Consider the following 18,722-nt stretch of genomic DNA (forward strand, 5'->3'; position numbering starts at 1 on the left):
AAACAGCTTTGTAGGCAATTGTGCTTTGTCAACAATGGCGCCTCAAATCTATCTAGTGTTATTTATGCTGAAGGGAAGCTATAAAGAAATAACTCATTTTTTATGGCCTCACTACTCTAATGAGCTCTGTCCTTGGCTTTTCTTTGGGTTTTCAGTTTGATTTCAGACGCAACTTTGGAGGCTGGAAAATGATAGGTGCGTGCAGTCGTTAATTATGCCAGGAGTTTATAAAAGAAATGCATTTTATCGATTCATTAGATTTTTTCGAGTTATCCCTTGCACCAAAAGAACGTGTTTTCAGAAAAACCTATTAAAACTGATTTCGACTGTATGCGAACCGTTCAACACACGCTTTGGAATATAATTATAAAATTGTAACGAAAGTAGATATCAACGTAATATTTTAGACAGTTATTCTTTAGACGTAAAAAGAAAAAAAAATTAACGCTAGAATAACTCCTTAGTTTTGATTTGTTATACAAACATATTTTGGTATGTACAGAGTTTTCTTGCTATGTTTTTCGCTTTTCCAGTGGGCATTATTTTAGGTATTGATACGATTTGCAAGATTTCAAAGGATTTTGTCCTAGAAAACGTTAAACCGACCTAAAAACTTGACGAGTGTGGTCTAGCTAAAACTTATCTTAGATACTTAGTTAAGCAAAGCTTTCTAATTGTACTTCCAAAATGAAACACCACATTATACAGAAATCGTTCACTTTTTATATCTTCTTGTGCTATAGATACTTCATACCGAATTTACTGCATAAATCACTAAATCAGTAACTACTTATTATCTAAATATTAAAGTCGAAAAGTTTAGTCCAAAGCTTCATTTTAACGAAACACTTTCAAATTCGAAGCTGACTTGTGGCGCGGATAAAGGAGAGCTTAAATTGTGGGACTTAAAGCTTTCCGCGTGGAGTATCTTATCTTATTTTTGTCCAAGCCAATATGAATGTGTTATTCGTTTGCTTCTTCCGTTTGTTTTAACCCATCTTCTGGGGTTGTTGGTTCTGTTCCTTTTAACTGTCCTGGGTCCTCTGATCCTTTTGGTTCTTCTCGGTTGTTTTTCTCTCGTTCATCTGCTGGATCAGTATCAGGAGCAGCATCTCTTGCATGGTTTTCATTTTCCTCTCCTTGTTGAGGAAGTTTCCCATCTAAGGATGACTTATCCTTTACTGACCCCGGGAACTTCGCGGATGTCTGCTCGGCTTTGCTTCGATTTGATCCATTTTCCGATAAAGAATCCTTGGGGCTGCCTGAATCTCTAACAACAGGGATTGTTTGATTCACATCAGTAGGGGGTGGTGGTGCATCATTTGGTGTTGATGGTGCATCATTGGGGGTTGATGGTGTGTCGTTGGGTGGTACTGGTGCATCTTTTGCGCCAGCTTCTTCGCCTGATGACGCTAAGTTCTTTGTATCCGTTTGGTTGTCGGCACTTGTGCGTGCTTTCGACGATGCACTCAGTAAACGTTTCATTGAAACTTCACTGAAATCCCCTTCTTGAAGATTTTCCAGAAGTGTTTTCAAATGTAAAGATTTTTCCGTATCGGTCTCTATGAGAGCGCGCAATTCCTGGATCATACTCTGAACCGCCCCTCGCAGCAGTTCTAGTTGCTGTTGATTGGTGTCTAGTTTTTCCATTAATGTTCTAGAATAGTACAAATATTCTTTAATGATATTATCATGATAAGATACCGCATTTGCATTTCTGTTAAAATATTGTATCATGCAAAATGGAATCAAAATTAAAAGCGACTAATCCAAGGTGATCACAGAAAGAGATACGAAAGTTATAACAAAGGATATAGTCTCAGTGTAATTAGGCAGTATTTCTAGCCATTAAATTATTTAAAATAAGGAAAACTTGCTTTTTCTAATTAATTATCTTAAAATAAGAGAGATTTGATTTTACTTTAAAGACGTCTTTGTATATCCTGAAAGAAGGAGAGTTTTTCTAATTAAATTTTTATAGTAGTGTCTACCGGCTGTTTAATAATGAATAAGCTTTCGTAGACGTCCAGCTGGATAATTTTTTTTAGCTATTTTAACACTTTCAGATCGTTGGCGCTTATTTTATGGCCGCATTCCACAATATGCTTAGCCACCATAGATTTTATAGGTTTTCGATAGTACTTGATTGCCAACTCTACCTCCTGCGTAAATCTAATGGTTACCAGCCCTTTTGTTTGTGTGATATACACCTTTGGGCAATCTGAGCAAGTAATTTTATATACACCGCTAATTTCGTTCGTTTTTCGGTCCTTCCCTTTAGCCAGCTGAGATTTTTGCTTGTAGATACGACTTGGTCCTACCAGTTGTATATCGAACCTTTTTAATGTGCGTTTTATCTGCATGAACAGATTTGAGAAGGTGACGCTTGATTTTTTTGTTGTGGTAGAATTTGGTTGTTGGCTGTACAATGTGGTGAGCTTACTTCGTTCTATCCTTCGTGCGTGTCTCCTGATCACCGTATCTATGGTGGTGCTCATAAACCCGTTCTTGCGGTTTCCATAATATAGTGTTTTTCGCTCTCATAGTCTTCCTCTGTGCGTGGGATTGTTAGAAGGCGTTGGATCATCCATGATGCCAACATCAACACGCTACACACAAAAATAACCTTCACTCATGAGGATAAAGGCAATAATCAAATACCTTTCTTTGATATATTAATCAAACGTCAAAACAGGCAACTCTCTTTTTCTATTCACAGGAAACCCACCAGCACCCAGCGGACAATCCCAGTCACTTCGTTCCATAGTTATCAGCATAAAATGGCACGATGATCCACCGCCTTGTAACAATCCTTCCCCTACAATGATAGCTTCTGAGAGTCGTCTCTCGGCTTTCTTTCAGGGTGCCTGCCGGCCGATCATCTAAATTCGACTAGACAAAGAGTTAAAGAAACTTGATTACGAAGATGGAGCATGCAAGCCATGGTATATTAATTTATATTATTTCTCTAATAAAATAGTCAGCAGTTTCGGTGGCCACAGGGTAGTATAGGCCCTTGTGCGAACATGTGGGTTGGTTCCTACGATCTTTACTACTAAACCCTATCTTTATTGTACTCGTTTGACCAGCGTCATATGATGTTGTTGGCTGCTTGGCTTTTTTGTGCTGATGTTGCTAGCCCAAGAACTCGCGCCGCCAGCTTTATCTAAATGAAGTCAGTTTGTACGTCTCGGGTCGTTCTTCCCATGATGTTAATATGGTCAGCGTAGGCCAGTAATTAGGTGGACTTAAAGAGAATGGTGCAACTCGCTTTTATCTCAGCGTCGCGGATCACTTTTCCAAAAAGGGTACACGATAGGGCACCTCTTTTTCTTAGACTGTTGACTTGAACCGCGACCCTCCGTATAACAGCCTTGTGCTCTAACCACTCACCTCTCCGGACGCAGATGGACAAAAGTTGCCACAATGAATTCAACGCCAACAGCGCTCTCATTTAGCGAAGGTTCCTGTATTTTCACAAATATGGCAGGGCAAATAGAAAGCTAAGGGCAAGCCGAATTTCATAAACGCTGCCAAAAATGAAGAATTGACAAAACACTTTCACGAGAAATGACCAAGCTGGTCCCCACAAATGCAAAAGGCAATCTATTGCTTGAAATTCTTTCTCGTCTGAAACACTGGAAGACACTTCGAAGGGAGGGAAATAAGGCCTGTGTTAGATATCACATCGACATTTTGGCTCTAGTGACCAGTCAATACAGACAACTTATACAGTGATCACCATATTTTTTAAAATCAAGTGGCATACAAAAAAAAAACTAACTCCGCCATGCTATTAGCATAGTATGCTGGTCCAAGCCCAGGTAAAGGAGGACGGTTTGAGGCAACGTACTCTGTACTATCCTCAGTAAAACAAAAATAAAATGCTAAGATCAGGGAAAGAGATAAATAGAGTATAGTTGGAGTTATTCTACTATGCTAAATCCTACCTGATCTCTCTTGGTGACAGGCCCCGCGACAGGTCGACCAAGCAAATGCATAGAATATCGTTACAAACATGATGATCGGATTGAGTCACAAGCCTCGGAGAAATGCTAGGGTGTCCACCTCAGTCGACGCGGCAGGACGGACCCCGGTCCTGTCGAGAAATGGGCAAGGGTTCTTGACGCATGGACGGCGTCAGTTAATAAGCAAGTTAGTCCGCACACAACGAACAAAACAAATACGTGTCTGCACGCTAAATGTTGGTACCCTAACTGGAAAGACCGAGGAACTCGCAAGAGCCCTTCGGAAAAGGTGCATTGACATCTGCGCTCTGCAAGAAACCCGATGGTCTGGTGCTTCTCTATTTTGGTAACCCACACACTCAATATGGTGTTGGCATTGCCATCTCAGAGGATTTCCGTGATGCCATTAAAGAAGTCGAACGATTTGATGATCGGCTGATGAAGCTCACCATTATATCAGCTGATCGCACTATTCATTTCTTCACTGCGTATGCACCACAGACAGGTCGGCCTGATGCCGAGAAAGATGCCTTCTGGCAACTTCTCGATGAAAAGACTTGTCACGTGCCTGCTGACGATTACATAATCATTGCCGGCGACCTTAATGGTCATGTGGGTGAAAAGGCAGACGGTAACAGGTGCCATGGGGGAAAGGGGTTCGGAGCGCGCAATGAAGGTGGCGAGCGTATAATCGATTTTGCGGACACCCATGACCTTGTAATTATGAATACATGGTTCATCAAACGATTGTCTCATCTTCCCACATTTTATAGTGGGAACAATAAAACGCAAATCGACTATATTCTCATAAGACGCCAACATTTTACCACTGTCATTGATTGCAAAGTCGTTCCCTATGAGACCATCGCACCTCCACATCGGATAAAACAGCGTGAGGAACGCACTGGCCTGCCGCGCATTAAATGATGGCGATTTGGTGAGAAGAAAGAAGAAACGGTCTCACTCATACGATTGCCAACCATTACGAATGTGGAAGAATCATGGAACCAAATGAAAGACACGATCCACAAAGCGGCATCTGCAACCCTCGGGGTCACCAAGCCGGGTAAGCGGTACATCAACCGAGATACTTGGCTTTGGAATGATGATGTTGAAATGAAGGTCCGTGAAAAGAAACGCCTCTACCACAAATTTCTCGACGATAAAACGCCTGCTAATTGGCAAATTTATGAAAATGCCAACCGGGAAGCAAAGAAAGCGGTCGCTGTCACCCGAGCGAACCATTTCAAAAATCTTTACGATAAACTGGACACTCGGGATGGCGAAAGAGATCTGTATCGACTTGCTGAAAGCCGTGATGAACGCACACAAGATATCGAACACTTCTTTTGTGTTAATGACAAGAACGGTACTTTGCTTACTGACCGTCGAGCCGCAACGGATAGATGGCGAGAAAACTTCGAGCAGATTTCAACTGAAGAATTTGCTCATCCTCCACTTCGACATTTGGAGCAGTTCCACCAGTCAGCGCAACTAAAGTCGAGGAGGCAATAAAACGAATGAAATCGGGAAAAGTCACAGGACCTGACGACATCGCAACTGAGTTGTGGAAAGTGAATAACTGGAACCCAAAACTGTGGCTCAGTAAATTCTTTAATCAGGTTATTCAAGAAGGAAGAACACCGTCTGACTGACAAGAAAGTACCACTGTTCCAATATGGAAAAAGAAAGGTAGCCCAGCAGAATGTTCAAATTACCGTTCGATCCGGTTACTTTCCCATACCATGAAGATTTTTGAACGCATTCTTGACAACCGTATTCGCGAAATCGTTGAAATAACCGTGAATCAAGCCGGATTTGTCAAGAACTGCGGAACTACTGAGGTAATATACGCTGCGTGGTTACTCATGGAGAAACACCGTGAGAAGCATCGCCCTCTTTACATTGCCTTTCTGGATCTAGAGAAAGCGTTTGACCGTGTACCACACGAACTCATCTGGTATGCTTTACGACAACACTTCGTGCCAGAAGAACTCGTGCGCTGGGTTCAATTGCTCTACCACGATCCGAAAAGTAAAGTTCGATGTATGGCGGGCGTATCAAAACCGCTTCGTGCCTCTGTTGGTGTTCATCAAGGAAGCGCCCTCTCACCACTCGTCTTTGTCCTTGTTATGGACACCGTCACACGGGATATCCAACGTCCAGCGCCCTACACACTGCTTTATGCAAACGATGTTTTCCTAGCATCTGATAGCAACAATGATCTCGAGCAACTTGTTCAAAAATGGAATGATCGCCTCATGCAACACGGTCTCAGATTGAATTTAAACAACACTGAATTTTTGACGACCGATCCCCATGGAATAGGCACAATCACTGTCAGCGACAGTGAGCTGCCCAGAACTGAGCGATTTAAATACCTCGGGTCAATGCTATCAGCCAATGGAGAACTGCGTTATGAAATTGCTTCACGCATTAACGCAGCTTGAATGAAGTGGCGTTCCACAACTGGTGTCCTTTGTGATCGACGTATCAACGAACGTCTCAAATCTAAAATTTACCGCAATATCGTCCGTCCAGTCGCACTCTATGGTTCTGAGTGTTGGCCGACCATAAAAGACAATGAAGGGCGTCTTGCGGTAATGGAGACGAAGATGCTACGTTGGACTAGTGGCGTCACACGTTTAAATTGCATCGGAAATGAGGATATCCGCGATCGTTATGGGGTTGCACCGATCGTTGAAAGGTTGCGAGAGTGGCGTCTTCGATGGTATGGTCACGCAATTCATGCAAACGAGAATTCACTTGCCAAGATTGGTCTGAACATCGAAGTCGATGGTAAACGACCAAAAGGCAGACGTAAGCAACGGTGGCTTGATACGCTGGATGGGGATTTGAAAGCCTCGAGATTGCACCCAGATCAGGCACTCGATAGAACCAAATGGCGAAGCCGATCACGACGAGCCGACCCCGCTTGTGAACGGGACAAAGGCTGAAGAAAAAGAAGAAGAAGAAGTGGCATACAAAAAAACTAATTGTGGGTGGGGGTGGGTCCTGCTATAAAATACAACGCTGGAAAGCAACGCAAATGATAAGACTATATATCGGTAGATCGGCTAACAGTGATGATGAGCATGTGGAATCCCACATTCATAACAAACTGTATTCATTTCCAGAATCGTGTACCGAACTTATGGGGGAACTGAAACCGAGGAAAGCGATAAGGCCTATGATGAAGCCAGAAGAGGCAGCCGGCAAAACAGAAACGGATTTTGAGACAACTAGCTGTATGAGCAATACAAAGAGGCTTGGAAAAGATTCCACCTGACTGTCATAAAAACCAAAAGAACGCTTTAAGAAACTGTAGGACTGACTCGGATTCTGGAATGACACCTACAAAGCATTAGTCTCGAAAATCAAAGACAAATACTCTCCATGGATTACATGCCTTAACCTGCTATACGAAATAGTAACGAAAGGATATGCCGACTTGAAACAATAACAAAATGAAGATGACACATTGAGAAAGAATGTCAATTCCGCTACCCCGGAACCCCCAGAAACAAACAAAACCACCCCTCGTCGAGTGGGTTCCTGGCCGAAGAACAGTGGAAGCTTCTTGGAAAATCGTCAGTGAGTTGAAGTATATTTCTAACAGTTGGCAGAGGTAGCGTGTATCTAAGTCCTCCTGCATTGATCACATCAACGCCCTATGGATCATTTGCATGCAGCTTAGATTTTCGCTCCGCCTGCTCTTCATCGATTTCGAGAAAGCTTTCGATAGTATGAACAAGGAGTGTATTTGGAGTGCTCTACGCAGAAGGGGCATTCCGGCGAAACTAATAGCTATTATCAGAGCGACATATGATGGCGCAAAATGTTACGTGCTTCACCGTAGTAAAATCCGGGAGGATGTTGAGGTAGAAAGCGGTTGCCGACAGGAATGCATCCTGTCACCGATATTACTTCTCCTTGTTATCCTTGACATTCTTCATGCTGCCTTCTCCGGATGACATGGAAGAATTTAATGGACGATGACATCTTTCCTCAAACACCGCGACTACGCTGATGACATCTTTTTGCTTCCCCATTGGGTCATGGACCTAGGCAACCAGGCTCTGGATTTAGAGAGAAAGGTAAGTAGAGTTGGACTGAAGATAAACACGAACAAAACTAAGGTTCTCAGTCTGACAGATTATTGCTCTCTCCCTATCTGCATTAATGGGCAGAGCATCGAAAGTGTCAATCAATTGGTATATCTAGGAAGCGTGCTTTTTGTCGACGGCGACGCCGAGGTAGATGTTGCACGACGAAATTTATAATAAAATGAATATATAAATGTGCCTTACTTGTTCAATTCTTGGGGATCGCTAGGAATATCTTCTTTTTCTTCCGCTGTTAGAAATGAGATATGAAATCAAACTGAGAAGAAGTTTTCAAATGTATAGTTTTCACCTTTCGATTTCTGTAATGATTGAACTGCTTGATCCAAACCTTTGAGGGTCGCGTCCAGAACATTACTCAATTCACCTCTCGTTGGACAATGATCTTTCGCTTCGTCTGACTTCTCAGTGGCTTTTTGAGCCGCTGCATCTTCAATCTCCTGCTTGCATTTGCAACACAAATTACTGCCCTTCTCGGTTGGTGACTTTGTTTCTGCTTTGCCACATGGTGGAATATTTGGATCGGCAGGAGGTTGGTTGAATTCATTTCCAAGTTTACAACATGCGGGGGTAGTCTCCTTTCTGCAACAATCAGACGCTAATCGACTGAAAGATTGAAACAGTTTTAATTGACATGCATAACAAAGATATACGTTATTCAGAGGAGGTGGGTTGTATTGATCCTTTTCATTTTTTGGAAACCTTTGACTTTCGCATTTGCATGTAAGACTAGATGGCTGAAAACTAGATGGTCTAGTTGCTGGTCCAGTTTGTTGGACAAATGAGGGATTCATTTGACATCTGCAAGTGGCATGTGATAGAGAAGATGGTCTTTGAGAAGTGCATCCTTGCTTCGGCTTGATATTAGATTTACCCAAATGACAACATTTGGGTATCGAAGTACGCGTGGCTGATGGCGTGGCTGGATTTCGTTGCATTGGTTGCCAGCGAGGGGTAGAAGCTTCTGGTGCCGAGTAGCCCTGTTTTGCCTGTGTTTTGGAGCAAATTTGCTCGTTTGAACCTTGAAGACTTCTTTGTTTATAAACGGTAGTTTCAAATGTTCGCGACTCCGTAACTTTGCTCCCGTCTTTGAAGACATTTACACGATAACTGCGCACAGATGCAGCCGAGTCTACGAGGTATACTTGTTTATCTCTTTCTTTGGCGTCTGTTTCATCGGCACCACCTTTATTCGCTGGAACGCGAAGCTGATTATAAAGCGGATCTTGAGCACCTGCAGAAGACCGGTTAAACGCTCCCTGAAGTCTGTTGTGGCACTGTTGGCAAGATGCATCGCAAGAAGCTGTTTGGTTTCGGTAGACCGTCGCACTTGCCTTTACGGGTGAGGAATCTGAGTCTCTGCTGCTTGGTAGAGGCATGTTAGGGTTTCGTGTTTCTGATCCTGCATAAATTCTTTGGGGTGGTAGAGAGGAGGCCAGCGAGGGATTCGCACTTGTTCGTGAAGCTGTTTTCCTTGCGCTTGTATTATTTATTGTTGACTGAAAGGGAACTGGGTTGTTGGACGATTGAGCTACTCGCGGAACCCGGTGTGTCTGTGGAAGACTATATCCAGCCTTTTTCCTTATCGCCTCATTTTCGGATAGGTACCCTTGACCCAATGAATTTGAGCTTATTTCCGAACCCTATAAAAAATTGATTTAACTGGACTTTCAAATGAATTGGATCCTCTTACCAAATCTGAATTCTCGTTATCCTCATCTCTGTGGATGTTCCTCAAAGAAAATATTTTAGAAAATGTTCCATCAGGATTGCGGTAATCCACAAACTTATGTAGTCGGCAAGGATATCCAGGCTTTGAACAAGTACATGTGACGCCACTTTGCATTTTGGATGCAATTTTTTACTAGAGTATTTAACGGCAAAGGAATATTTGGCTCGAATTTCAATTAAGTCTATCTGGAACGGAAGTTTTAAAAAAACATTTACTTATGAATCGAACAGACCGGTTGTAGCAAGAATTTTTTTTTTAATTTTTTTTTTTTGTTAAAATTTGGATTAATTTTGATGTGTAGCTTACTGAATTGGGGTGACAGTCATTGACAGCTAGAACTATGACTTGCTTTAAATGCTGCGTTATGATATCTCATATTATGGAAGCCATTTGTCAAATTTCCGTATGACAAGCAGATATTCTAAATCTGGAGTAATTCATTTATATTTGTTGAATTATTTTGTAACTTTCTTAGTGAATTTTTGCGCTTTTTTCCCAGGAAAGTTGCATTACACGTTTGGACCTTTTTTAAGCCCATTAAGTTGCGATTTTAGAATACATTTAAAGTAGGCCTGTCTCTTGTAAAAGGCGATTAAAAGGGATCTGTGCACTGAAAACCTGCATATTTCGAAAATTTTGTTGTTACTGAAGCGTCGACAACTTCTCGGATAGAGCCACCGAAGACGGCGAATGATTATTTTCCCGTGGACTTGCTTCGAAAACGGTATTTGTAGATGGCACTAAGAACGCTCGCTTCTCTGGGTCGAGCCAGAAATTTAACGAGAATGTTTCTCTCCCTTTTGCGGCACTGTGGGTTTCCGAAAATTCTAGTGGTAGTAGACGCGAAACCTGTGTTGGACCATTGCTGAGGGCTACTGCAAGACACGCTATCATAACCTAGGAAGCTTCTGACAGGATCTTGAATGTGAAATGACGGTCTAAGTTAGGAGCATCTCAATTGGGCAGTGTTCCGCAACAACGGACGCATTTCAGGAGAGTTTCCTTCCTTCATTATTAGCTGCACACTATTCGAGTATAGAACCTAACACAAGGTCAGTTTCTTTTCGAAAAACATTGAATTATGTTGACCACCGAAGGCCTCACATGGGAAAAGGGAAGGGTTTCATAACTGGTGATCGGTTCCTAGAACCCGCTAATAATTTTTTTCCGGATAATGATAGTATGATGGTAGGGCAATAGACAGGTGATTCTCCATAAATCCTTTCCGTTTTGACTAAATAATTGACGCACTTGTGATTTTTTGGCAAGCTGGTATCTTTGTCTAATTTGGGCCTTGATCTTGGGTTTCATTGGTCCGCAATCCTACCTCCTTCGCTGCTTCGCTGAGCTTCACGTCATAATGGCATGTCATGTCGTTGCCAGTTGGGTTGATTTAAGGAGCAGGCTACCTTTTGAATCAGCAGAGACTTTTGATTGTGTACTTAAGGGTCTAGTTGAAAACTGTTCGGGTCAGCCTATCCTCCTGCTTGAGATCGTTCCTTTTTGAAAAGTTGCAACAGTTTAAAATTCGCTTTTTGCTGGGATGTCAAACTGGAGTATAAATTCGTATACTACGTTGCCATCAATACTTTCTTTTGAAGTCGACAAATATTAAATAGACGATGACATTGATGTCTTTTTTAAGGTTTTGTTTGAAAATGTAGGCTGCTGGTGCGGGGATCGCAATTTCAATACCCTACATTGTTACTGTTCCGGAAAAAAAGCACAGGCAAAATCTCTAGACCTGCGCAGGCGAATTCGAACCCATCTGTTCTGGTTAGCACCGCAGAAATAAGGCTTATCAGGAAATGCGTGGCACTGCCGAAACGTGTGCGACCTCAACGTTTCTTCAGAAGAAGGTGTAAAAAGCGGGCTAATGAATCTGGAGGAACTTCTGGACCGTATTTCACTCTACAGGTGAATGTAGGCATCAGCGAAAGACGTGTGAAAAGCAGAATCAGCTGCACTTTCCACTGAGAACACTGTCAGCAGCAAACAGATAGGAGACAGTCCACTGTAAAGCGACCTGAGGAAAAGCCGGAAGGAGGAAGAATCGTCTGAAGGAGACTTTATTGAAGTTGTCTCAAGGCCCCTAAAAAAGAAGGCAAAGTAGGACAAAATGCAACAACACGCTACGTCATCAGAAGCCCAGCTGTCTAAAGACAAGGAGACTACTAATAGTAAATCACCAACAGGAAAAACGAGGAAACGAAAAAGTCTAGACCGGCCGCTCTGCTCATTAAACCGACGGAAGGAAAAACGTTTCGGTTAGTTGTCAGTAAAATCCGCTTCAAGATGGAACCTGAAAACAGTGAAGCAGAAATGTCTTTCATACGGAACGCGAAGGGTGGAGGAGTCCTCGTGGAAGTAGGCCCAAAAACAACTAACAAGATTACGTTTTACGAAGCGCTCAAGGGGCTACTGGCGGAAAGTTCTGTAGAAATCTGAGATCTTCACTGCCTCAAAGAAAAGGTTGAAGTCAAGGAAGCCATAAAGCGCGAATGTTCGAAGGTAACCAATGCCCGGATAGGTAGTACTTCTTTGAATGCTCAAGGTCAAGAACTCGACGTGGTGGAAGTTGCCATAAAAGCCGGAAATTCAAAATTGTATGGGTAGCATACAGGGAGCGAATGCGGATAATCCTCATGCGGATAACCCTCATGCGGTCAGAAAGCGAAACGAAGATTTACAGTAGCGTATCCTGGAAAGGCGTTGCGTACGGTGCCGGTTCAGGGCAGTGTTCAATCTTGGGTGGTGTTAGCATTGTAGCTGATACTGTGGTAAGTTTAGTTATGAGTCCGATAGCGATAGCCTGTGAAGCTTTCATACCCCGGAGGAGTCTCAGTCGTGTCAGTCTCTCGATGTACTGGTGGATGGCGAAAATCGCTGGCCTACGGAGGTTTCATAAGCAGGCAAATGGGGATCCGTACGGCTTAGTTATAAACTTGTTACCCGAAAAATGGGCTTGGCTCTGTAGTAACACCGCATACTTAATATCGACCAGATGGATCACATTGTATGAGCATTATTCCTGAGACATTCCGTATGGGTCAATGTTAAAAGCGTAGAAGGCACTGAGTTTTACCGCATTTTTACCACGAAGGAGCTTACACGCAATTCTCACCATGAAAAATAAGAAGACGCCAGGTCCATATGGTTTCCGGGCGGAAGTCAATAAGTTGATGTTTCGCCCACGGCCAGACTTGTCACTTGGGGTGCTCAACGATTGCCTGAAGGAAATTTTCCTTGTCGCTGGAAGGTAGTGAGGCTTACGTTGATCAGGAAAGGAGAAGGAGGCACTGCGTTGCAGTGTACATACCGTGTCAGCTCGACATGACATGACATGAATTGATCAAAAGTCATCAGAAGTAGGCTAACTGAAGCGATTCGTGCTGCCGGAGACTTACCACCAAGGGCGTTCGGGTCCAGAGTAGGGTGGTGTTGTAATGGAGATCGTGGATGCGGTTCGTAGACCCAAGCCACACAGTCGCCGATCTCGGCGGATACCGCACATCATAAAGCTTGGCATCAAAAATGCTTTCAACTGCATATGATGGACAGATATGTTATTTATATTGGAAAACTCATTCCACTCACTGAGCTATTTCTTTCGAATATTAAATGATTATCTGAAAGATCATTCCCTGCTCTTTGTAACGGTAGAGGTTCAGAGAAGGAAGAGATTACTTCAGGAATAGCACAGGGGTCCATTCTAGGGCCGGACCTCTGGAACGTTTTCTACGATAGTCTGCTAAGACTCGACATGTTCTGTGAGTCAAGTCTGCTCTGTTATAAAAACGACGTCCCAGCACCTGTTGCGTACGGTTTCAGCCTTGCACTGGAAAAACCGAAGTAGTTATCTTAACCAGGAAGGGAATCCCTACCCTGGGTCCATATTGATCGGCAAGTTGATTATAGAATCAAAACCAGCGGTTAAATACTTTGATTTAAGGTCCGACTCGAAGATGAGCTTCTTCGAGCAAATAAAAGCAGCAGTATAAAAGTCTGCAGCTGGGGTCTCGGCCTTGAGTCGGGTAATGGCGAATGCTGGAGGTCCTACATCTACCAGAAGATATTTTATTATGGGAGCGACGCACCCCGTTCTTCTCTGCGGCGAGAAGGTATGTGCTGATGCCATTGGCAAGGAGGTGGATTAATAAGGGGGAGTGCATTTCTCCACAATTTTCACACTGGACTCGGATTTTCTTTCTTCGGCCCTGAAACAATCGTTACAATATGTCCACATGTGAGGAATTACCAGTTTGTACTCAGCATCAAACCAGTCGTTCCGACTTTTTTGATGATTGGGGTGGAATATGTTGCCGTGCCAATGATAATGTTCTTCAGGTTGCTGTGGAGTTCATTTATAGCTGTTTCAAGCATCTGATAGCTCCGGTTATTGTGGTCCCACCGAAGATAACTTTTTTCAACTCTGTAGTCACCTCCATAAGGAATGGAAGGCAGAGTCCATAGTCGTTCTTTTTGTCAAAGTGAATAGCAGCAGTTTTACTTTTTTGGATGACTAGAAAGCTTGCTCCGTATACGTCTTTGTCTTTTTTTATTACTTGGCCCGCTATTGCAATTCAATCTGAGATCCCCTTTGTGGCATCTTAACAATAGTTTTCCATATAGGGTTGCCTTTCCTATCCAAACCCCACTTTTAGTGCAGATTTTAGGTGAATGAGACACGTTTTCATCCTTCTCCGTCCGTTTCCTACCGAAACGTCAACAACGCCCCTGACCTCCCGGCAACGACTTTTGGATATCGATTGATGATTGGTTTCTGGAATATGTGCATGCTCCTCGACAACGGTATCGTGAGTCCTCAAATTACTCGCTTTCTCCAACATGAGCAGGAATTTCAATGTTATAAGCTGGGCATTCTGGTCCTAAGCCAAGTAAGATGAAGGGTCTCTGAAGAGTACTCTTTCCCTCTAGGAATTGTCTTTTGGATGTGAGTAATAAAAGAGCTGCTGACATCAGCCTCTAAAGGGATCACCCACTGATAGTTACTTCCGTGTTGCGCGTGCCACTTCTCGAAGGGCTGAGGAACTGCGATCCCCTAAGTTCAACATCGATCACTTGTACAACCCAGCTCGACAGTGGAGGAGATATTTTACTTATTGTAATACGACTAAGAATTTCGATGAGCATTGGGTCGCCAGCAAAAATTCTTTCTCTCTTTTCTCTATTTTCTCTCTTTTCTCGCATTACACCTGGTGAGGTTTCTCCTCTTGTGGATGGCATGATTAGTTACCGTAACATGCGGATGCGGACTGTTCCTCCAAGCAGATGAGAAATAATTTCAGTCATTTATGCACTCAAATGGATTAAAGCCGCTGAGCTTGATGGTTTCTCCGCAGAGGTATTTATCGTTGTTCTTGCAGTTACTGCTGATCTGCTGCTTCCATTCATATGGACATCTTGGGAATCCTAGACTTTTCCCAGAGAGTGGAGGAGGCGAATGACCGTAAAGATTTCAAAAAGGGGACCTGTTGCGAGTGTGACAATTGGGAGGATATCTGTGTGCACCTTGCCGTTGCAAAACTATTTGGTAAAATAATGCGTACAGTTTAGATGCTGAACCTGGTTTTCATCGATTTCGAAAAAGCTTTCGAAAGCGTATTATCAGCGCGACATATCATGGCGTAAAATGTCACGTGCTGCACCGAAGAAAAAACTCGGAGCGGAGTCTGCAAGTGTTCCATCCTGTCAACGATGTTATTTCTCTTTGTTATCGGTGACGATTTTTATGCTGGAGGACGAGGAGAAATTCAATGGACGATTACACCTTTCCTCAAATACCTTGATTACGCCGATGACACCTGTTTGCTCCCTCACCCGGTCATTGACCTTGGTCAAATAGTTCTGGATTTGGAAAGAGAGAGAAGGAGAATTGGACTGAAGATAAATACCAAAGAAACCAAAGTTTCCAGTCTGACTGGCAGTGTGACAGATCCTCGTACTCTCACTATCTACGTTAATTGGCAAAGGATCGGAAGCGTTTGTGATCGTATATCGAGGATGCGTGGTTTCGACCGATGGTAGCACCAAACTGGGCGGTGCTCGACGCAGTAAAAGAGCTAGATTAGATTTCTCTTCCTTGACTAAAAGCTGGAAATACCGTTATCTTAGTATTAAGATCAAGCTGTGCTAGTTTTCTTTCCGTGTTGATATATGCGAGTATCACATGGCAAGCGACTTCAACTGTTACTCAAAAGCTCCATGCTTTAGTGAACACCTGTCTGTGTTGTATCGTCAGAGTACGCTGGTCTGATACTATTACAAACGAAGTACTTGGTCGGCGTACAGGATGACTCTCGTACGGACTGTGATCGGAAAGCGGAAGCGGCAGTCGATAGGTTTCACATTAATGAGGGGCGATAATTGCGTTGCGGACGTCTTGCAATGGAGTCACTCTCACAAAATGGCCGACGATTGGGTCGCTCCAAGGGTACTTGGTGTAGAACAGTAGAGAACGGGTGTATCAGCAAATTGTGGTGGGAGCTGAAGCGCATTTCAGGTAACTGCAAATGCTGTCGCGTAGGTGTGGTTGATGCGCTATATCCCACCAAGGGTATGTTAACCACTTTTTCCCCACTCCTAAATCCTGCTGCCTGGTAATTTCGTTTCTTGGACTCATTCGATATTCAACTTGTACTGCCCGACCTGTTCGAGAAAGATGCTTAGTGATTGAGGACCGTACAAGGATCGCATTTTCCAAAATCAGTTCTCTTGGTCTAGTCCCTTCTGACGCATATCCTCCGGTATTGTGGCAATAGGGTAATAACAGGAGGAGTTGACGTCGTCTCGTTGGTATTCAAGAATATAGCGCCTCGCAGTCGCGACTATGTCGTTAGCGCTATCAGGTGGGCACCACTGGCTGATTTTGGTTCGACTTCGAACACTTTGCATACCCCTCCTGATTTCTTTCTCAAAATGCCACACCCACAATCTGTATTATACCAATTATATCGACATTCATTCTTTTCATTTGAAAAATTCCTTCCATTTGTTTCTCCAAGTTATGAAATTTACCGAGAGCTTAAATTGACAAATAGGTATGACCGCGTAGAGGATTCAAAGCAATCAAATAATGTATGCACACTTTAGCTAAAGGCAAGTGTGAATTCAATTTTCTGGAACATTTACCTTTAAAATTATTTCTGAAATAATAACCTCGAAAAGATATAAACTGTGCAGCACCATTCACTTCGCTTGTATTCCCCCATGAGGGCTGCCTTATGAATCCCACGAGCATTCCCCTAGACACCTTTTGCCAACTACGGTTTCCAGCTTGTAGAAAGATTGTATTCAGCTATCCGCAACTTCTTTGTTGAGGAGAATATATCTTCAACAAAAGCTACACAGTTTAGATGCAGCATCAAACCAGCAGTTGTACACAATGCTGTGTATGTTCCTTGTTCTGTCTCATCTTATGTTGCTGTTGCATTTGGTGCTGTTCATTGCCGAGCAAATCCTTTCAGAGCAATCCTCTTACAAATATTTTCTTCAATTGTGCTGAAGACATTTCTCTACAGTATCTATTTTATGCACTATTTTTCTTCTCGTAAGCTAGGGTGGGAACAGGGGTGGGGCGAGGTTTTATCATGAGGGATTTGCTTGTGTTGTGGGATATACAATGCTTATACTTTGAATATGACATTCTTCCTCTGGTTACAAATCGCGCCGAAAGTACCACTATGAGGTTTCGCGTGGGAAAAAGAATTGATTGGCGCACTCGGAGCTTAAGAATAGACAAACATCTGAAAAAAAATCTACGAAAAAGCATTCAAATTGCATAAGAAGAGCGGAATGCATGGCAGGTTTGTTCCGGGTAGGGAACATTTTGTAAATATTCTTTGAGAAGCGTGGATGACAGTCGATATCCTAAACAACGTTAAAGTAGATTGAACTGGGATTTTCTCCTTCTTTGAATCACACAGTGCTTAAGTATGCAGCTTTGAAAAAAGTCGCATCATCTTTGAAACTGAATTTTCGTCCTTTCTAAGGAAATGAAGCAGTATAGTTCGAGATAAGAAGAAAAAGAAAAAAAAGGACCAAGAAACCAAAGGTACGACTTCGCCCGGAGGCAATTGTAATCGCCAGCAAAGGAAATCTAACGTATGCGGAAATTCTGAAAAAGGTGAAATCATCCTGACCGAAAAGACCTAGGCGGAAATGTCAGCAAAATCCGGAGAACCCAGAAAGGGGATCTCTTGAGCTGAATGGGCTCAGCGTGGGAATAATTGACGCCTTTCGTAATCAACTTATAAACTCACTTGGGGAGAATGTCTACACAGTGCAAGGATCTCGATGGGGTAACATCCAGAGTAGAGATCTGCACTGCCTTGAAGCAACAATTCAAGTTCGAGGAATTCAGCGAAGAATGCATCGTGAGCCTAAGAAAAGCGGCCGCAATACGACTGCCAGTGGAGTCAGCGCCAACGTTGTTGGCCGTGGGAAAGGTTTGGATTGCTATCGTTAGTGAACCGTACATAAATCTTAACCGTGGTGTATGGATAACAGGTTCGACAAAGGGGCGGTGCTCATTAGAAGCATTCGCCCAGTTGGATGTAGTTCTGGCCAACGAAGGTGATGTAAACACTTATCGGGAAGGGGGATCTGGTTCAATTGTAGATCTGACTTTTGTCAGCCCTGCGCTGGCACGTGACATGTCCTGTCAAGTTAGCGAGGACTTCACGTACAGCGACCATCAGGCAATCACCTTTGAATTAAGGACGGAGCTACAAGGCAGGAGACCCGCACCCAGAAGCTGAAATCCAAAAGAATTCCAGATGGTCTGCGGAAGTGATGGATGAGCAAACATTCATGGAGGTATGACTAGACCTGCCTAGCAAAGCAGGCGCCTCCACGGATAGAGCTCTCCATGTTACA

The 18,722-nt window shown here is 43.2% G+C and overlaps 1 protein-coding gene across 1 annotated transcript; it reads right to left on the bottom strand.

Moving 5' to 3' along the window:
* Positions 1-769: 769 nt before the first annotated feature.
* LOC119649410 lies at positions 770-10,118 on the bottom strand. Its single transcript, XM_038051546.1, has 4 exons — positions 9,786-10,118; positions 8,385-9,735; positions 8,279-8,324; positions 770-1,657 (listed from the first exon to the last, which is right to left on the bottom strand). The coding sequence occupies exons 1-4, from the start codon at positions 9,936-9,938 to the stop codon at positions 964-966; spliced, it is 2,244 nt and encodes a 747-aa protein (XP_037907474.1). The 5' UTR covers positions 9,939-10,118; the 3' UTR covers positions 770-963.
* Positions 10,119-18,722: the final 8,604 nt, after the last annotated feature.

Source organism: Hermetia illucens, chromosome 2 (assembly GCF_905115235.1).
Source record: "Hermetia illucens chromosome 2, iHerIll2.2.curated.20191125, whole genome shotgun sequence".
In the NCBI taxonomy this organism is placed as follows: domain Eukaryota; kingdom Metazoa; phylum Arthropoda; class Insecta; order Diptera; family Stratiomyidae; genus Hermetia; species Hermetia illucens.

Coding starts and splice junctions, on each gene's coding strand:
- LOC119649410 (XM_038051546.1), bottom strand. CDS start 9,938: ATGCAAAGTGGCGTCACATGTACTTGTTCAAAGCCTGGATATCCTTGC. Junction 8,325..8,384: donor ATCATTACAGAAATCGAAAG/GTGAAAACTATA, acceptor CATTTCTAACAG/CGGAAGAAAAAGAAGATATT. Junction 1,658..8,278: donor GATCCCCAAGAATTGAACAA/GTAAGGCACATT, acceptor GTACTATTCTAG/AACATTAATGGAAAAACTAG.